This window comes from Alternaria burnsii (genome assembly GCF_013036055.1).
Source record: "Alternaria burnsii strain CBS107.38 chromosome Unknown 752, whole genome shotgun sequence".
In the NCBI taxonomy this organism is placed as follows: domain Eukaryota; kingdom Fungi; phylum Ascomycota; class Dothideomycetes; order Pleosporales; family Pleosporaceae; genus Alternaria; species Alternaria burnsii.
The window spans coordinates 295,400-313,964 of NW_024066114.1; the positions used below are offsets into that span (position 1 = coordinate 295,400).

Consider the following 18,565-nt stretch of genomic DNA (forward strand, 5'->3'; position numbering starts at 1 on the left):
GGAGGATACTCAGCTGGCTGCCACGCCCTTGGATGCCAGCGAGGGACGTAGAGTAGTGATTGTACCGTGAATAAAAAATAGTAGCGCTACGTCAGTTGCTGGGTCTCGTGGCAGATGTGGAGAGGGGTAAAGACAGAGCCAGGTGTTGGCATCGTGTCCACTGTTGCGGTATGGTAAGGCCGAAGACATGGCCCGGCGGCGCTCAGGAGAGGAACAGCCGAAGCGTGCTGGGCGGTGATCGGCATTGGGCGACCAACTGGGTTTGGCCTGCTTCCTTCTATTTCGAGAAGGGGGACTCCGCCTCAGTGTGAAACGCCTCGTCCATGCCTCCCATACCATCTCTCTGCTCTCTCCCTCACTAGACACTTCAATCCAACATCCGCCATCTTCAACCATCGACGCCTTTTCTAACTCACCCAAAACACTCGCTCCATTTCCCTTTGACAAACGCGCTCAATCCACGAGGCGCGGATCCAACGGCACAGCCACACTTCCGGCAGAACCGGCCCAGAGAGGAGCTGACGACGACTTTCCAGCAGCCTAACCGCTCTGGTCAACCCACCCAGTGCCCGCAACACAACACCCCCAAGACATCCACTCGCCTGCCCAAGGAACGCTCAAACGCGATCAGCGACTCCCCAGCAGGTCCAAACAATCAACAACCGACATGGCTACCGCAGTCCAGCCTGCCATGACCATGGCCCCCTTCAACCAGCATCCTAATCAATGCGTCGACCCCAATGAGTTCTTCGACTTTGGCCAGATGCCCTCGCCCACGCAGCCTGCCACGCTCAAGAGGGAGTCCAGTGCGACATCGACCATGGCCAGTCCCACCAGCACAAACATCGACGACGACCTCCAGACACCCGCAAAGCCTAGCCACGAGTACGAGCGCTTCAAGCAGCAGACTGGCCTTCCCACCGGTTCCATCTCCGGCCTGAACGCCGGTTACAACACCGGCTTCCCCATGTTCTCGTCCACCGGCTTGGACGAGATGGCCATGATGGGCGGCGACTCCATGATGGACGGCGCCTGGAACACGGGCCTGCCCATGGACGTCGGGATCAACATGGGCGTCGACTACCGCCAGAACAGCTTCGCCTTCAACGATGCTTCCGACGACTACGTCGACCCAAGCGCCATTACACAAGAGGAGGTCGCCAACGTCCGGGTATGGCCCGGTATGCATCAACAGCAAGCTGCTATGGCCAAGGCGCAGGCGCAGGCCCAGCAGCAGCGAGCACAGCAGTTGGCCCACCAGAAGCAACAGCAGGCCATGCAGCAACAACAGCAACAGCAACAGCAACAGAACCGCATGCCCTCCACCAGCTCCGCCAGCCGCAAGACATCGAGCCCGCTCAGCGACGCCCACACCGAAGAGATGATCACCCGCGTCGTCGCTCAGATCCGCGCCGACAGCCAGAACGCGTCTGCTTCCATGCAGAATGACAACCAAGGCCTCCTCCCCCACATCATTCGCGCAAAGAAAGATGAAGAGGACATGGACGAGGATGAGAGGCTACTTGCTTCCGAGGAGGGCAAGAAGTTGAGCTCCAAGGAGCGCCGCCAGCTCCGTAACAAGGTCTCCGCTCGCGCTTTCCGCTCAAGAAGGAAGGGTAAGCTACCACGATCATCACCACATATGGAATGCCAACTAACTTGACTAGAATACATTGGCCAACTCGAAGGCGAGGTTGCCATGAAGGTGAACGAGGCCAATGAACTCCGCGCCCAGAACCGCCTCCTCATGGAGGAGAACGCCCGTTCCCGCGCTTTCATCGAGCGCCTGCTCCGCCACCAAGCTTTTACTCCCTTCCTCGAGGAGCTCTCCCGCGACGAGTCGCTCCAGGCCAAGGCGCCCATGACCTCAATGCCGTCAACTTCAACACCTGTCGCTACTGCTCCTGCCCCGGCTCAGTTCCAGCAGCAACAACAACCGTTCAACGGCATGTCGCAAGCTGAGAACACCCACGTCGGTATGACCATGGTCCCTGAGCCCCAACTCGACTTCGCCATGCTCAACCTGAACAACAACGGTAACAACGGCAACAACTGGGGTGTCAACAACGGCTTCAGCTTCCAACAACCAGTCGCTTTCGCCGTCACTGAGCTACCCGAGGGCCCTAGCAACCCCCTTGATATCGAGGCCATGTCTGGCAAGGGATACAGTGCTATCCTGAATGCCGAGGACGACTCACCTATTGAGGAGGCCAAGGCTGACTACCCCGTCATTGAGCACCCCGTTCAGTCCGAGCCCGCCACTGCTATCGAAGAGACCGAAGAAGAGGAAGATGCTGAATACGACCTGTACTACTCTTCATCTACTCCCTCCGCCACTGCACCGCTTGAGGACCAAGAAGCGCTCTTCACCAACCCTGAGAAGGCCTTCGCACACTACTCGCTAGTCATCTTGGATGATGCCAACGAGGCACTTCTAGCAGAGCGTCTGGAGAGGAAGATCGCCGCCATGAGCCCAGTCATGCAAAGAATAGCCGATATTACATCGATGCTCGACTCATAGCTAAATCTAAAGGCTTAACATGTCGTTCTTTTCTGATTCTCTTTGCGCGCCTATACTGCAGCAACTTTATTTGATAGACTGGTCCTACATGATTGTAACGATTCCCTTTGTTTGATCATACGCAGCCACAAACAGCGAGTAGGCTTCTCTCTTTCCATTTCCTTTGTTATCTCGGTACTGTGCAATGGTATCAAGCGTACTTCACTTCCGTTCTGGACGGCGTTTAACGGCAATGGGTTTTCTTGTAGATATATTTGACCCCGAGGTCGACGGGGGTGAAGGGAGAGAAAGTGGGACCGACATCATGTAGAGTGCACGTGGGATTGAATACACTGTTGAAGTCAACTTTCTGTTCCGTGTCATCGATTGTAGTGCCTGCTCCATGTCCACTCATTAGCCACCAACCCACAAGAAGGATTCAAGCGTGTCTCGCCCTCCGCTCCTCCGTCGATATATTCCTCCACCTATCCACCAGGTGTCACACCCCCACGTCTCCTGCCCTACACACTTTACCCATATTAACCACCCGTTCTACCGTATCTGCAACATTCCCTGTCCGTCTTCCCTGTATACGGATTGTCGGCGACGTTAATTTATTTTTTCCTTTCATACACGTCACTTTCCACAATCCTTTATGCCTCCCATTCACGCATTGCACCAACGCGACCCTCTTTAAAGCGGTATCCATGCGTCGGGTACTATGATTGACTCCCGGAACAATAGCACATATAGTGTTATAGGCCTGTATCCTGGTGGTATAATATCCAAAGTATGAGTGAAGGGCAGGGATGTGGAAGTAGGCGGGAGATGGCAGATGGAAGATTGGTAGCGAAGGAAGATCTAGTGGGGGTTCGTTGATGCTTGGAGATGGTGGGGAAGTGGGTGAAACTGAAGTGGTGGTGGAGAGTGAAGGTATTGTAAGAGTGCAGATGGTACTTGTCTTCTCTAATAATAATAAGAAACTGCTAAGCTCTTTCCCATTGAGAGTTTACACTATCCAACCATAGAACGCCTCTCAGATCCCTAATATGCAAACAAGAATTAAAGAACTCCCTCTCCGCTCTGTACTTTTCTGATCATTCTACTTCCTCTCCATGTCCGCCAGACTCATTCCTCCGCTAAGGGCATTCCTCGCGCGCGCATGTTGGTCTTGCCAGCGTGTTCGTGCCCCGTCGACGGCTGCGCCTTCTTTTGTTGCGACAATTGTCGTGTAGGTTATGCCGAAGGCTTGGGAAAAATGTTAGTCGTCTGTTATTGCGTATAAGAGTGAAAGCAGAGTGAGAAGAAAAAGGAAGGTGGGCATCAAAGGGAGTTGCATATGAATCAAAGACAGGGAGACTTACCAAGAAAAGCGGCGAAGGAGGGAAGGTAGGACTTTGCTACTGCTGGCATTTTGATCGTCGGTGGTGTTGTTGCGGGTTGGATTAGATTGGTCCTGACAGTGAGACGGCTTGCTGACTCCAGTGACGACCGTTGATTGATGAGCTTTTTGTTGCAAGATGTATTGCTGTATATGCGATTCGATGCGATGCGAGAATGCGATGGTAGTCGGTGTGACTGTCTAGCTGAAGATTGCTATGGCTGAATGATGATGATGATGATGATGAAGAACAACCAAGTCAAGCAAAACCACCAGCATTATATCCACCTGCTTCAGGTCCTCAAACGCAACGATGATACGGTTCGGTGCCTACCGAAGCTGCGTGATCCCACGACCCCGGAATTGGCTTATGACAACATGCCAAAAGCATCAGCCTGGATTCTGGGATCGCGAGACACAGCAGCAGCTTGACAATACGATTGGTCAGATTTACCGAATATACGTCTACATCATCTGATGCACTCCTGCGGAGAATGGCAAAGGGAATATTGGTGGCGAGACATAGGAGCGAGAACGCGGTGTTCGGACTATGCCGGGATGGTGTGTGGGGTGACCCGTTGGCGAGGGTCGTACGATAGTAGAGCGACCACCCAGTCGGGTCGGTGCGCAGGGGGTGGAAGGGAATCTGCTTCGAGTGGTTGCTAGTGAGCTTGTCAAAGTAGTTTTTTTTTTTCACGATAATGTGAATAGCGGTACTGTGATGGCTCGTAGGTAGCCTTGATAGTGGAAGAAACCCTGGTGGTGAGAGGGTGTTAGTGATCCCTGGAAGCGACCAACTTGGTAAACTCGGATTTCTGAGCGTCATCATTGTACATTCTCAAAATCCGAACTACTCTAAGTCGCGGCGGTGCACGGCTGTACGTATCGACCGACTTTCTTGGATGATGCTCACAACGCTTCATCGCCCTATTTCCAGCTTCTAGTCGTGTTCCTCCGGATGATGCAAACGTGGAAAGTACGGAGGCTATATAGATGTCAGGCTAACTGTCACGGCGGGGAAGAATTATCGAGAGCTGTTCCATGCAGTTTGATGGTATACCTAGGTGCCTTTGTCTCACTTCATTCTGCTCCTTCGTGTAGCGTCGCCATGCAGACTGCGTTGCGTCTGTGGATCCATGGATTGATCCAATCACTTCGCTTGCGCACATATGAATAAAGGCCAAGGGTTCGCAGCGATGAGAAGATTCGAACTTCCTTGAGTGAACAGATCTTTGACACGTTCCACATAAACCTCGTATGTATCACTCATCCCTGATGCACCTCAAGTCAACACTGCTACACTGAAAGTTGGCACCCATGTCCGTGGTACTTCGGGCGGTACAAAGAAACCATCATGGCTAGAGTACTCTCTAGATGGATTTGACAGCAGAGAGTGAGATCCACCAGTAAAGATGGGTAGTAATTTAAGGTAAGGTTAGATTTATTAAAGAAATAATGGATAAACTACTCGGACGTCCGGTTGTCCTGCAGAAAACTGCAAATGTGCACATATGATCCCAAACAATACAACTCCTCCACCAATACGCAGGCGCGTCCCTTGTTTCTTCCCGCCATTCCCGGAGACAACGACGCTCAAACCTGTTACATGTACCCGCGAGTCTGAGACTCAAGCGAGTACAAGTGCAAGGCGTGCATCTAGCTATCTCTTCCACCTGTTTCTTCATTTCCACCGCCTATGCGTGAAGCCGGAGTCCTAGGGCTGAGCAATATTGAACCAACCAAACAGCGCTTGCGAGCCGACCCAGTTGGGCCGACGCAGGTACTGTCTGATCTGCTACGAGTCCGTGCCCAGGTATTATCCCACGCCTCCGGCTGGCTACCAGAGTCATCATTGATTTGGTCGTTAATTCGTGTCGTTCGTCGTCGTCAATACACGCGTAGTCCGTTGAAATGGATACCATGCGCAAAAGTGGAAATAGGCAAACAACCAACGCGTCAGTCATCACGGGTCTTCATAGTCGTAGAAGCCGTCGAAAAGATCCGTAACCACTTTCAGCATCGGCTCCATCAAAGTCCTTTCATCCTCCGGTAGTCCACCAAAGATGCGGAGTCGTTGAGTTTCCAACTCTTGTTCCTGTTCCTCCTGAAGGCGAAGCCGGGTTTGCCATGCGGTGTAAGTTTGCTGCCAGTGGTTCGCAGTGGCGTTCGCAATATGGTGGCCTCGAGGATGGAAGCAAGAGCTTGTTGCAGAGAGAGTTGAAGAGGTAGTGCTGACGGATTCACTTCGAGTGTGATTGATAATTTGCGGTGGTGAATTGTCGTTATTGTTGTTGCGGTTCCGAGGACGGCTTCTTGTTCGTTTTCTGTTGTGACGCTTGCCCATGTCGTCTATTCCAAGTATTCGTTGATATATAAATAAGTAATGATATGTTTGAGGGGAGATGGTGAGAGGTGGGGCGAAAAGCCGCAAAGGCGGCTGATAGTCTCAGGAGAGTCAAGCTTACGAGCAAGATACTTACCCAGTCTTATATACATAGGACGACATTGCATCACGTATGCAGGTACAAGCTAAGTCAAGGATGTCAGTAGGCTGCATAGTGACTCAGAGCCGCGCGATGGTGTGACGGGGAGAAGGAAGATGCTAGATCATAGCCTAGATGACAGCAAATCCGGACCCACTGTCGCGACCGTGCACGTGCATGATTGGTCAGAAGGCATCGCGGTCCAAGCCGAACTTCGGGACCTGCAGGAGTCATCCTCGTGCTGGGCATGCACAACTCATGAATCCGCAGAGTCTTCACCTCTCTTTGCCCAACACTCATCGTAATTTCCTTGTTTCACGATCTTTTGCTTCTTCGACTCACAACTCTGACGACATTCACACGGACAAAGGGCGCGCGTGATGAGCACAGCCGTGGCGAAGCGCTATCCTGCCCTTTCTTCACGACCACGGGACTCTTCAATGTTGGGGCTATGCCATGGTCACTGCGAATATCGGTGACGGGTGACTGCGAACAAGCGCATGCCGGATTTGTACCTTCTAGACGGCGGCCATGTGCCTGGCCATGCGACGACCTAGGATCGCGGAAGGCGGATGAAAAACCTCGACTGCGCTCTGACCGCCATGGGGTCGAGGGCGACGGGATGCGCTGCGTGGGGATGCCACATCACGTTGCCGACCGCCATGTCAAGTAGACGGTGAACGTGAACCTGGACGTTATACTAAGAGTGCTAACATGGAAGGAGGTTTTTGATGAGAGACATCCGCACAGGCTTCATGACCCATGTCATCTGCCTCACTAACCATTAGTCTAGCCAGCCAACTAACGGCCATGTTCGCAACCCCTTGGAAGAAGAGCCTCGCAGAACTGTCGCCTAGTCGCTGCCTACACTCGCGAACGAAGGATCATGCTAACGCGAGCCAAGTTGCTCGAGTCAGACGCGTGCGCCCGCGCAAGGCTACAGACACTTCGTCGCGCAATCACGTGTTCAGCATGGCTGAACCCTAGGCCTCCATAACAACCTCACTAATCTTATATCGACGTCAACGAGTTCTCTTGCCTGAGGCACTCGTCACATTATGAGAGTCGGAGCTTCCACATTGTGTTTCGCCGACATCTCATTTTCGGCTCTCCAATGCATATCCCGACCCCAAGTCAGACTAGGTCGACCATGTCCACCACTCGAAACACTCGAAAAAGCTGCGGAAACACGTAAGCTCGATCGTTTTGTGGTCTAAACAACGTCATTTGTGTCGTTTTCAGACACGCTTCGTCGATTTGGGGCTTTTCGGCTTGTGTTCTGGGTGATATTGTAAGATCAGCGGTCCACGGGTCGCAGGTAAGAATAGATTAAGTAGTCAACGTTTCTTCTATCATGCTGCAAAACCACCACGTGGAGTCAATGTCGCTTTCGGGACGCTCTACACTCTCATCATGACTTCCACCACACGAGCGATGCTGCTCAGCCTAGGTATGGAACTAAACTGTGGATTTGAAGATTTGATTGACTGAATGCTAGTAGCGACCGCAGCTTCTGCGCAATACGGACCTGGTGGCCGATATGGCCCTGATGGAGTTGGAGGAGGTAGTGGCAACGACGATAACGACTTTGGCTCATCATTTGGCGGCGGCCGCGGCGGCTTCTCTTTGGAATCACGACACAAGATCATCATAGCCCATGGTGTTCTGGCAGCCCTAGCATTCGTCTTGTTCTTCCCAGTTGGATCGATCCTCATTCGACTAGGATCATTCCGCGGCGTTTGGCTTGTCCACGGCTTGTTTCAACTCTTTGCGTATGTCGTATACATCGCAGCATTCGGTATCGGCGTTTGGATGATCAACAACATACCAGTCAACATGCTCGACAATTACCACCCGATCATTGGTATCATTGTCTTCGTTCTGCTCTTTTTCCAACCTATCCTTGGTTTCGTACATCACCTCAAGTTCAAGAAACATAATCGCCGAACTATCTGGTCGTACGGCCATCTCTGGCTGGGACGTATCCTGATCACGATGGGCATGATTAATGGTGGCCTCGGTCTGCTTCTTGCATCGGACGCACCCGCATTCACCGGATTTGCTCCAAGCCGGGGTCAGACTATCGCGTATGGAGTCATCGCTGGTATCATGTGGCTGTTTTGGGTTTCTGCTTCGATCTATGGGGAAAGGAAGAGGAAGATCTCGCGAAAGGCAGCATTGAACAAGGAAGTCGATGAAGGATCGCCACGCCCTTATGATGATGGAAAGGAATATTATGCGTATGTCGGTCGCTGTTCTACTTCTTTGTGTTCTGTTGCTAACCGTATGACAGGCAACGAACTTATGCTTGAACGTATCAATGTTGTCTCAGAGGAAAGCAGTTCACATTGAACATAGTACAATGTTTGAAACGGTTATTTTAAAAATATAGCGCGCTTCCCACACAGTCTTTATTACCTGGCGTGCCTGATAACGCCTTGTCTTTATGCTTGTCTCCTTCGTAACAAAACCCTATCCAGAACTTTTTCTACTTATCTTCGCAATCTCGTGGGTCAGACAAGTCTTTGTCTTCTTACTTGCTGCATTTGGCCGTGCCTAATGCAACCACTTCGTTCGGAATGAGCAACCTAATCGGTCGTCAGGAAACGTATTAGCAAGCATGATAATCTTCGCCATTCCAGTTTTTTACCATACTCGGCGAATTCAATAACCAACCGGTAGAGTAAAGAACCACCATGCCCACATACGGGTTGCAAGTCCATCCCGAAAGTCCTCCAAGTGATGTTTTTCTGTCATAACAACCCATATACAGCTCGCAATACACACCACTGTATCAAAGAAAAAAGATAAATATCCTTTTTCAGAGTGCTCCTTCCTGCTATAAAAGAATATACTAAGAGCTATACAGATATAGATAGAAAACCTGCAAGTCTACAACACTATTAATCTTAATAAGTTTTGTTTTAAGAAGATAATGTAGGCTCAATATAGTTTTTGCGATCAAACTCTATACTGGATACTGTGGGTATATGCAGTAGTAACACACTTGATCTGTCAGTAGTGGCTTTTATGTATATGGCGAAAATACTCCTGCTCTTACATTAAGAAGAAGGTACACGCGTACAAAATCGGGCGCAATACTGCCACTTGTGAAGCACAGCATAGCATGAGCCTTTTGGTTGTCTTATTCGTTTATTTGTTTATTTGTTTTAGCAGCATCAAAGCTGAGGGTATCTATCTCCGGCTGTTGAAAGGCCAGATCCTTCTTTTGTCTTACGCCAGAAACACTATCACGATGCCTCGACGATACCTATACCTAGCTGAGCACATCGACGACAGCTGCTAGGCATGGTAAGCACGAACCTTCTCGCGGAGGCATGCCCTCGTAGATTGTTGAAATACACGAGCATCAGCGCTCACTCGATGTGAGGACGCTTAGCTGCTGTAAGTTTGCTTGGGCTGCGGGTATGAAGGGCCGAGCTCCTGGATGCTGAGCTTAGCGAGCCATTGACCCATGTCGATGGCCTTCTCGAGCGGCTTGCCCTGGACGATACCAGCAACGAAACCTCCAGCGAAAGCATCACCGGCACCGTTGGTGTCGTTGATCTGCTCCTCCTTGATGGCGTGTACGGCAACCTCCTTGACATCGGCGTCTCCGCCCTCCTTTGTGGTTACGGCGACGGTAGGGTCAGTGCCCTGAGTGATGATAACAGTCCTGGATCGCTTGGTGTTCTTCTTGGGTGTGCTGGCAATCTTCTTTGCAATCTCCTTCACGTCCTTGGTCTCCCAGCCATGCGCCTCGGCGAAGGCGGCGGCTTCAGTCTCGTTGCCGATGACAATGTCTACGTATGGAAGGACCTCGTCAAGAGGGTCCTTGAAGAACTGTGAGATAAAGGGCGCAGAAAGGTTGAGGATGAATTGCTAGAACCCAGTCAGTACATTGATCTTCCCTCAACACGTCAGGACTTGTCGTACCTTGTCCTTGGCAGCAGCCTCCTCAGCCAATGCCTTGATAGCCGGCACACTGACGGTCAAGTGGAAGCCACCGACGTAGAAGACCTTGGCATTCTCGACCTGTTTCCAGATGTGGTCCTGCTTCAAATGGTCGATCTTGTAGTTGTTCGCAGCAGCGAGGTCGGTGCACATGGAGCGGTTGTGGCCAGTGATGACAACACCGCAGCGACCAGTAGGAGTCTTTTCGTCGTAGAGGTACTCAGTCTTGACACCCGCATCGGCAGAGATCTTCTCGAGAGTCTCGCCGTACTTGTCCTTGCCAATGCATCCAATGTAGACGACCGAGTTGGGCTCGAGGATGTAAGCTGCACCACGGGCGGTGTTTTGTGCTGCACCACCAGCGATGAGGACAGCGTTGTAGTTTTGGAGCAGGTCCTCGTACAGGCCCATGTGCTTCTCTGGGTCGGCGAGGATAGCATCGTTGGCCTTCAGGCCATACTTGTCGAGGAGAGCCTGGTCACTGCTAGCTGTTAGCAAAGGTCGCTGTGCTGCTCTGCAGTTGTTGCGAAGCATTGTGGCCTTGATCAAAGGAGAAGCAGACTTACCCAACACCCTGGATGTCCAGAAGCGGGTTCTCAAGGCACAATAGTTCGTAGTTTCCAGGCATTTTGGTTGTAGTGGATGAAAAGAGGTTCTGTTGGTGTCGTAGTGGAGAGAAAGTGCTGAATGTGGGGCAGGGTTTCGGACAGCGAGGGGCAGCAAGCTCCACGCTAAAAATTACGCCGATAGGCATGCGCCGACTCAAACAAGGAAGGTGTAGCCGAGTGGAGAATCTCGCCGAGCATGCGAGAGAGGACAACATCTTGGAAGATCAGATATGTAATGCAGGAGAAGGAGGAATCCTTCGAGTGTTGTCTATGTTTTAGACAAGATCTTGCTCTCGAACGAGGCTCACGACATGTCAGGCCACCACTACCTCAGTCGAAATATAATTAGCCTGTCGAGAACAGCAGCACAAGAATGTCAAGAATCAAGAGTGTTCGCATAACTCCATGTCATAATGACAAAGTAAAACAAAACTTCCTAAGCTAGAGGTTGAGCATTGAAACTTGACTCATCTTCCATCCAACGACTCAGAGTCTTGGTGTTTGAGAAAGATAAGCCATGCGTCAAGCCCAACAATAGCCTGACGAGCAGGCAGTCAGGACAAACCCAAGCAACAGTGCAATTAATTCCAGTCTGTAAAGCAAAAAAATTCCCCTTCTAAGTAAGTTCCCCTTGATCTTCGACCGATGTCAAGAACAAGTTCTGACTCGCAAGCGAAAGCATTGTAGGAGCACACATCCAGCATTCGGAAGAACACGTGCACTCATTCAGTCGGAGAACATTCTCGGAAGCCTTCCAACGAGCTCCTCAGCTCGGGCATGACAGTCTCGTAGTACACAGAACGGGTAGTCTGGCGAACGGCATGTCTGATGACAATAACCACTGATGAGAAGACAGCATTGAGCAGCCTGCTACGGCTGCGTTGGGGTCAGATCAACCGCCTTGGCCGTTTGGAGGGGTGCGCCCCCAAGAGCTCTCAGCACCATCACGGTACGAGCTGAACAGGAGCGGACTCGCCATACTTGCACTATTTGCGTATGCGTATTGGTGGTGGTTGTTGAAATCACTGCCGTATGCCGACCCCCAGTTTGAGAGGCTGCCGACCTGAGTTCCCCAAGCAGCACCACTACCAATGCCGCTAGGAGCTCGAGTAGCGATAGGAGTGCCAGTCTCGACGCTCAGAAGCGAATTTGCCGAGTCACCTCGTACATGGCCAGACAACCTGGGTTTCATGCTATTCATGGGAGATCTTCGGAGATCATTACCCAGACCGTTGGTGTTCAGCATGGAGGGAGATGCTGGACCGGGCGTACGATTCCAAATAGAATTCGAGTTCCACTGACCATCAGGAACAGAGGGCAAGTTCGGTGGCTGGCGGATAGATGAAGTAGAACCGGACCTTCCCATGGGCGTGGAGAGCATCGTGGGTATGGGAGCGGGAGACAAGGGCTTGTAGTTCCTAACTGAGTTGACCAAGTCATTGATCGACAATGCCGCAGGCACGAATGTGTTATCGTTGACAACGGCCGTGTCGTCGAATGTCTGTTCTGGTGGTGTAGGCGGAATGTTTTCGTCTTCTTCAACTAAAGGGTCCAGTCCAGTCTCGTCACCTACCAGATCGTCCACCATGTTGCGCATCGCGTTATCCTTAGCAAGCGTAGTGGATGCAGACTCCGAAGCTGCCGCAACAGAGTGTGACTTCTGATCATCTGGAATAGGCACACGCGTATGCTCAAATAAAGGCAGATCGGTTGTCTGAACCGGCAGAACGGGAGATCCGTCAGGTCGGTTCGTGGGACTCGCCAAAAGCTCCGATGGTAGACCTGCTTCTCGGTAGATGAATCGTGAGCCTGCCAAGTCCAAGTCCAGCGGAGCATCATCATTCTGCGTGAGGAGCAAACCGTCGATGAGCAGATCCTTGACTCGCATGAGCATCTCGACGTTCGGGTGGTTGCGCTCTAACTCAGTCCATTTCTGCTTCATGATATCCCCGTCATACCAGAGCTTCATAGTGTCTGGGTGGATCAGCGGCTCGAAGCCAATCGTGTCCGTGTCCTCCTCAAGCATGTAGTTCTCTTGTGGAAGCTGATCGACAGGGAAGCTCGAGGCCAAAAGCGAAAGTGTCGCAGCATAGGCTTTCCAGAGCTCCTGGACATCTACTGTATTCAACGTATCCGCGATATTGGCGTTGAGTACCTTCCAGTAGCGCGTAAACCAGGTGCTATATAGGCGAAGACCTGGGAGGATGCGGCGCGCTACAGCTGTGATCTTGTCGGACAAGTGGGCGGCGCGATCGCCGTTCTGATGCTTCACGTCATTGCCTTCAGACAGGCGATCCAGTTCAGGTTGTAGAACCTGCAAAAGGATAAAGAATGTCTTGACATTCAGACGAAGGTAATAGAAATATGTGCGCATGATGTTCGGGGGTGGATTCTCGCCTATAGGAATTAGCATAGTCAGTTTGTGAAGATTGAGGAGCTTACTCTGCAACTGCACCGTCGCAAAATATTCCGCGGACATGTTTATGAGGATGATCTTGGTCAGAATGGAGTCCAATGGGCGCTCTTTAAGCTCGATAGCCAAATGGCTGAGCACTTCGCCCTCTAGCTCATCGTGAGCAGCGAACTCCTCGCCCTTGTAGAGCTTGCTATGCAGTCTGATGAACCAAGCAATTAAAGCCCGTCCGGTATTACCGTCGGCTGATTTGTGATTGTTGATGAGCTGCCCATTATCCCATGCGGTAATGACTCGCTTAAACTCAGTTGCCAGATTTGCCTTCGCCGACGGGTACGGTTCCTTGCTTGCTAGCGAGCGATAGAGGTGATATACACAGCGGAAGTGGTCGCCGTCCTCGCGCGCGATTACTGCGAGTTGGTTTGGCGCATGCCCAGAATCTGGATATATCTCTGCGGCGAGATCGTAGTAGCCTTTGGCCGGGCCCCAGTTGCGCTCCTTGTTCTTCTCAACGAGTTCGGTTTCGCGGTAGCGGGAGAGATCGCCGAGTTGGATGAGCGTTTGGTGGCAAGAGATGAGGACCGGTGTCTTGAGTTTCGCGGGTATGCGCTGACGCGATGATGACTTGGAGGCTGCTCTACTGTCAGTGGCATCGCGTGGAGCGAGCCGGACGTGCTTACTATCATCCTTCCATTTCTGGGCGATTCTGCGCAGTTCTGGAATGCCATCGAATTGAGTGTCAAGGTTCAGTATGTACTGGCGGTAGAAGCGCTGGCTGGCTTTGATGAACTGGAGATACGTCTTCTGGAACTTTCGGATCTCGACAACATGGTCCTTGGAGCGCTTGAGCTGGCCAGATGTTAGCGTTGTCTCTTGCCCTTTTTGTCCCGACGACGCACGAGTTTATGTTCCTGCCTGAATTTGGTGTTGACCTTCAGATGCGCATTCCACAGCGTCGTCTGGAGTTCGCGGGCGGATGCGTACTCGAAGTTGGAGAAGATGAGGGCCTCGCAGGCGGCGCGGTACCTGTCCAGCGTTAGTCGTTGCCCGCTGGAAGCGGCAATAGTGCCCTACTCTTGCAGTACCGCAGCTAACTCGGCGCACGAAGAACCGCCATCGGCGCGCTTATAAAGCTCCCTTTCAATCGCCTTGGCCCGCCTACACTCTATTAGCACTCGGCGGGCATGGTCGTGATGACGCCAGGACACACCTGTCAAGTTGTTCAGTGTTCGCGGCCATGCCTTCGGTGTGCAGGAGCCGGCGACGTTCCTATGTGACCCCACGGTCGGCGGGCAGGTCAGACGAAGGCACGGAGCAGGCGGCGGACGTTGTGGCTGGCGTGCTCCATTTATGGTGAAGTTGTATGCCCTGCGTGTAGGACAATCAGCGATCGGAAGGGTCTCGGAGGCAAACAGCGCCCAAGACGCGGATGTATGGCGTCAGAGTGGGAGGCGATGGCCGTCGTGTGAGGTGAGAGAAAGTAAGGTTGGTTGATGAGTCGCGAACTAGCGGGCAGCAGTCTCGGAGCTAAGGTACCACGGCTCAACCTATCTGAGTACCAAATCTCCTTCCTCCACCACACGGCCAACATCAAGGTGAAACAGCCCTGCGAGACAGCACTCTCGCCGGTAAAAGGTACTGCCCCTCTCATCTACGCCTTGTCACACTCATAATCAACCCCAATCAACATATAATGGGGATCAAGCGCTCACACCGCGATTCCTCGTCATCAGACAGCACACCCTACTCGCGTGAGACGTCTGTCGACATCAAGATTGTCCACTTAGATACCGAATCTGCCATCTCTGACGAACCAACCATTATGAAGTGCTCACTGCCTCCACACGAGCCACTGGCTTTCGCTTCTATTGAGGATCACGATGTGCACTATCAGCAGGTCCACATGAACCGATGCAGCGAATGCCACAAGAACTTTCCAGATCAGCATTATCTCCATCTGCACATTGCAGAGTACCATGATCCCATCAATGCTGCAAAACGAGATCAAGGCGAGAAAACGGTAGGTCATTTCCGCACATAGCTCGTCACGTGTTCGCTCCTTTCCCTTATCGAGGGGCACCTTCCTCTTGATGCCTTCACCTGTCCATTGGAGCAAGATTGATGAGGTATGCGGGGTTAGAGTACTGTCGTTTGAATGTTGTAGCTAATAACCTACAGTATGCCTGTCTTCTACCGGAGTGCGATCGCATGTGCAGCACGCCACAAAAGCGCCGCCTGCACTGTATAGACAAACACCAATTCCCCCGCGAGTTCGACTTCATTGTTGTAAAGGATGGTATAGACCGCAGAAGTAGCATGTTAATACCCTCTCATCGACGCAGGAGCTCTACCATGAGCTCAGCGAGCAACGCTACTGGACGGCGGAGAGGTGAGTCGAATGCAAGCATAGTAGGCGATACCATGGATACGGACCAGGACGAGGGAGATACTCGTCGGTATCCCACCAAGCTTCACGGGCGTGGAGGGTTTGGTGGTCGCGGGCTCGGACGCGAAGAGGCAGCAATAGTCACTGCCACGAAGCCGGCTACTGCTGTCCAGTCAGCCGACCCCATGGACAGTCTAACTTCCAGCATGTCTTCACTCAAATTCATCCCTCACAGTGTTCGGGTAGCGCGTGGACGGGGCAGGGGAGTAGGCGCTTGAAATGCCTGGTCTCCAAGCAAAGAAAATGAGTTAGACAACTACCGATGGCTTTGCGTTGACACTCTCGTGATGCTCGTTTCTGTTATCGTTGAGGTGTGTTGCCCTGCATTGTTCCTTCTTTATCTGTCAGTCGTCACATGATTAGGGTCGCAACATGTCACAATAATATTCGACTTGGCGCCGTCCCAGTCAACACCACTCACCTCTTGTGACAACCCGGTATCGTTATTGACTACGATAGCAAGGTGTGTATAGCGGTCAGTATATGTTCAAGTTGTTAGCTGATGAGAAACCTGGCCCTGGCTCCTTCCCGGGGATTGCGCTCGCCAACGAGGCGATGATACGTATTGTCTGGCTGCACTACGCGCTTCGAATTATCCTGTATCCTTTTGATCGTCTGGAGCTACTCCGGCTGGTGGGAGTGGAATGCGGATCTGTTTGTTGCCATGTGTGCTCGATACGCATGCTCCTCACTCCGCCACAACAATCGCCCGACGGCCCCCTGCGCGCAGTCGCTATAAGCGTACGAACACCATACAGACTCATAGCTGCTATGAAACCATCAACTATTGCTCGCTGCGCGGTCGTAACCGAATATTTGCGCCGAAGGAAACAGCCTTGCTGTGATGCGACCAATCGCGGTCGCCCCAACCACCACGTCAAGCTTTTGAGTGTCATTTTTGAGGACGTGCCGCATGACGGATCACGAAAGGAGCAAATTTTGATGGAGAGTTCACAGCCACTCAAGTCACTGACAGTGAGAGAGCACTGTTGCACAGAGACAGGTGTGATGAGGATTGTCGCTTTGGACAGGACCAGTGAAGCAACAAGTAGGTTATAATCACGTACAGATTTGGCAAAAGTCTTGGGACGAAAGCTAACATAGAGCCACGATAGTGCATCCACGCAAATCTAGCGTTTGGGTGCCAACCACGAAGCGCCAACGTACCAGCAGCGCTGTTTTGCTGGCTTTACAACCCAAGGTAGATAGAAACGCCCCAACCGCACCAACAGTCGCGGACGCAGATGATCAGGTTATCTATCTCAGAGAACCTATTTCGAATGAATGCAGTACTGCAACACAAGCGTCGCAAGACATGGCCAAACAAGAACACCCGATCTTGACCACTTTCCGCTTCCCTCCCTCTGGAGATGACTATATATCCAAAATCAATGTTTGGTCAACGCACTCTGAGGTATCGAGTGATACAGCATCGCCAACCTCGGATGCGACCCTCTTTGAAGATGCGCCCCTATGTCCAGTCAGCCCGTCAGGCTGCGGTGAAGACACCCCGGATTGCACAGATCACAACGACACCCTAGGGAAGGGATTATCAGCCAAGTGCGCCAATCAAGTCAAACCGTACGAACCGACTCCAATGGCGAGGAGGTATGTTCGACACTGCCGGCACATCTTGTCTAGTTCGGTCGTTGACGCTGCCGAAACACTTTCAACTTCCTTGCGATCGAGAGCAAAGACGAACGATGGCCTGATTTTGTTCAGAGCAAAGCCCTCTAAAGAGCCTGCAGCCAATGTTCACAGGGGCAGACACCGTCACAGAATTTCTCTGAATCTCCCAGTGAACTCGCATGCTGGCCAGCGCAGCGGAACTCAGCAATCTCGACAGCCTGATACTGAGGATTTGACCCAGCCGTTGGTTGGCGACGAGACCGCCTATCCTGCTACCAAATCGGATACATGGCCTGCAGAAGAACGGGATCTGGAGTACAAGCACCGACATACCTTTATAGGAACCGCCTCGCTGGACGACTTCATAGAAGTTCTAGAAATCTCCAAAACACACACCACTACCAAAGGCGCAGTCGCTCGAGCATTCGTACAGCTAGCTTTAGCAGAGCAGCTTTACGCTCGACAATGCTCTACTAGGAACAATGGATGGGAGCTTATCACACGAACATCACTGACCGTCATGGACGTTACTAGCGTCGATTATGTCGTACAGTTGCGAGTTAAGCTGGGTTGCATCACTCTGAGGCAGTTTCTAGATTTGATACTTTTCGATGAAGTTGATGAGGTAGCGGCGGTGCATGTCGTTGAAGCCTTCTCAATTGCCAGCCACATGGACACGACGGCGGCTATAGGAACAACTAGCAAGGCGAAAGCTTTCAGGAGTTGGTTGGTCGAGCAAATGAAAGTCGACGCAGGTCATTGAAGGCTAGCGAGATGTTGGAGGGTAAAGTACTCAATCGGTTTTCGGGTATATGCCTGCTGTTTTGTATCGACCAGACAAAGTATGGTTGAAGGTGAGCGCACTATTCCCTACTATACCTAACTACCCTTCTAACCTCAATAACCTAATCTCACTAATGTATGTTCCTACATGCACCCCAGTCTTCTTTGTCATCTAAGGCAGTGTAGTCAAAACGGTGACGTACATGTGATGACCAAGATTTCCCTACCCTAGGCCAACACCGAGAATGGGGTTGGCTCAGACGCAGCGCTAGCATCACTCTCAAAAGACCACAACAGTACGCTTCGTCCGCCTATCCCGTAAAGCCAAGGCAAAAATCGGAGATCGCTTTCCTGAGCCAAATGTGCAG

General features: G+C 51.8%; 8 protein-coding genes across 8 annotated transcripts; 4 read left to right on the forward strand and 4 right to left on the reverse strand.

Moving 5' to 3' along the window:
- Positions 1 to 667: 667 nt before the first annotated feature.
- Positions 668 to 2,521, forward strand: GT037_006187 (bzip transcription factor family protein; the record flags this gene model as incomplete). The annotated part of the gene is made up of 2 exons (XM_038931234.1): positions 668 to 1,616; positions 1,668 to 2,521. The coding sequence occupies 2 exons, from the start codon at positions 668 to 670 to the stop codon at positions 2,519 to 2,521; spliced, it is 1,803 nt and encodes a 600-aa protein (XP_038785731.1).
- Positions 2,522 to 3,602: 1,081 nt separating this feature from the next.
- On the reverse strand, positions 3,603 to 3,913 carry GT037_006188 (uncharacterized protein; the record flags this gene model as incomplete). The annotated part of the gene is made up of 2 exons (XM_038931235.1): positions 3,603 to 3,748; positions 3,865 to 3,913. The coding sequence occupies 2 exons, from the start codon at positions 3,911 to 3,913 to the stop codon at positions 3,603 to 3,605; spliced, it is 195 nt and encodes a 64-aa protein (XP_038785732.1).
- A 1,931-nt stretch (positions 3,914 to 5,844) lies between these two features.
- On the reverse strand, positions 5,845 to 6,225 carry GT037_006189 (uncharacterized protein; the record flags this gene model as incomplete). Its single annotated transcript, XM_038931236.1, has 1 exon — positions 5,845 to 6,225. The coding sequence occupies one exon, from the start codon at positions 6,223 to 6,225 to the stop codon at positions 5,845 to 5,847; it is 381 nt and encodes a 126-aa protein (XP_038785733.1).
- Positions 6,226 to 7,777: 1,552 nt separating this feature from the next.
- Positions 7,778 to 8,676, forward strand: GT037_006190 (uncharacterized protein; the record flags this gene model as incomplete). Its single annotated transcript, XM_038931237.1, has 3 exons — positions 7,778 to 7,814; positions 7,863 to 8,604; positions 8,658 to 8,676. The coding sequence occupies 3 exons, from the start codon at positions 7,778 to 7,780 to the stop codon at positions 8,674 to 8,676; spliced, it is 798 nt and encodes a 265-aa protein (XP_038785734.1).
- A 1,084-nt stretch (positions 8,677 to 9,760) lies between these two features.
- On the reverse strand, positions 9,761 to 10,946 carry GT037_006191 (ribokinase-like protein; the record flags this gene model as incomplete). The annotated part of the gene is made up of 3 exons (XM_038931238.1): positions 9,761 to 10,246; positions 10,301 to 10,799; positions 10,885 to 10,946. 3 exons carry the CDS (start codon positions 10,944 to 10,946, stop codon positions 9,761 to 9,763), a joined length of 1,047 nt encoding a protein of 348 aa, XP_038785735.1.
- A 702-nt stretch (positions 10,947 to 11,648) lies between these two features.
- On the reverse strand, positions 11,649 to 14,578 carry GT037_006192 (uncharacterized protein; the record flags this gene model as incomplete). Its single annotated transcript, XM_038931239.1, has 7 exons — positions 11,649 to 11,802; positions 11,889 to 13,323; positions 13,369 to 13,971; positions 14,020 to 14,188; positions 14,239 to 14,365; positions 14,414 to 14,497; positions 14,550 to 14,578. 7 exons carry the CDS (start codon positions 14,576 to 14,578, stop codon positions 11,649 to 11,651), a joined length of 2,601 nt encoding a protein of 866 aa, XP_038785736.1.
- A 454-nt stretch (positions 14,579 to 15,032) lies between these two features.
- Positions 15,033 to 16,003, forward strand: GT037_006193 (uncharacterized protein; the record flags this gene model as incomplete). Its single annotated transcript, XM_038931240.1, has 2 exons — positions 15,033 to 15,359; positions 15,518 to 16,003. 2 exons carry the CDS (start codon positions 15,033 to 15,035, stop codon positions 16,001 to 16,003), a joined length of 813 nt encoding a protein of 270 aa, XP_038785737.1.
- A 1,097-nt stretch (positions 16,004 to 17,100) lies between these two features.
- On the forward strand, positions 17,101 to 18,177 carry GT037_006194 (uncharacterized protein; the record flags this gene model as incomplete). Its single annotated transcript, XM_038931241.1, has 1 exon — positions 17,101 to 18,177. One exon carries the CDS (start codon positions 17,101 to 17,103, stop codon positions 18,175 to 18,177), a length of 1,077 nt encoding a protein of 358 aa, XP_038785738.1.
- Positions 18,178 to 18,565: the final 388 nt, after the last annotated feature.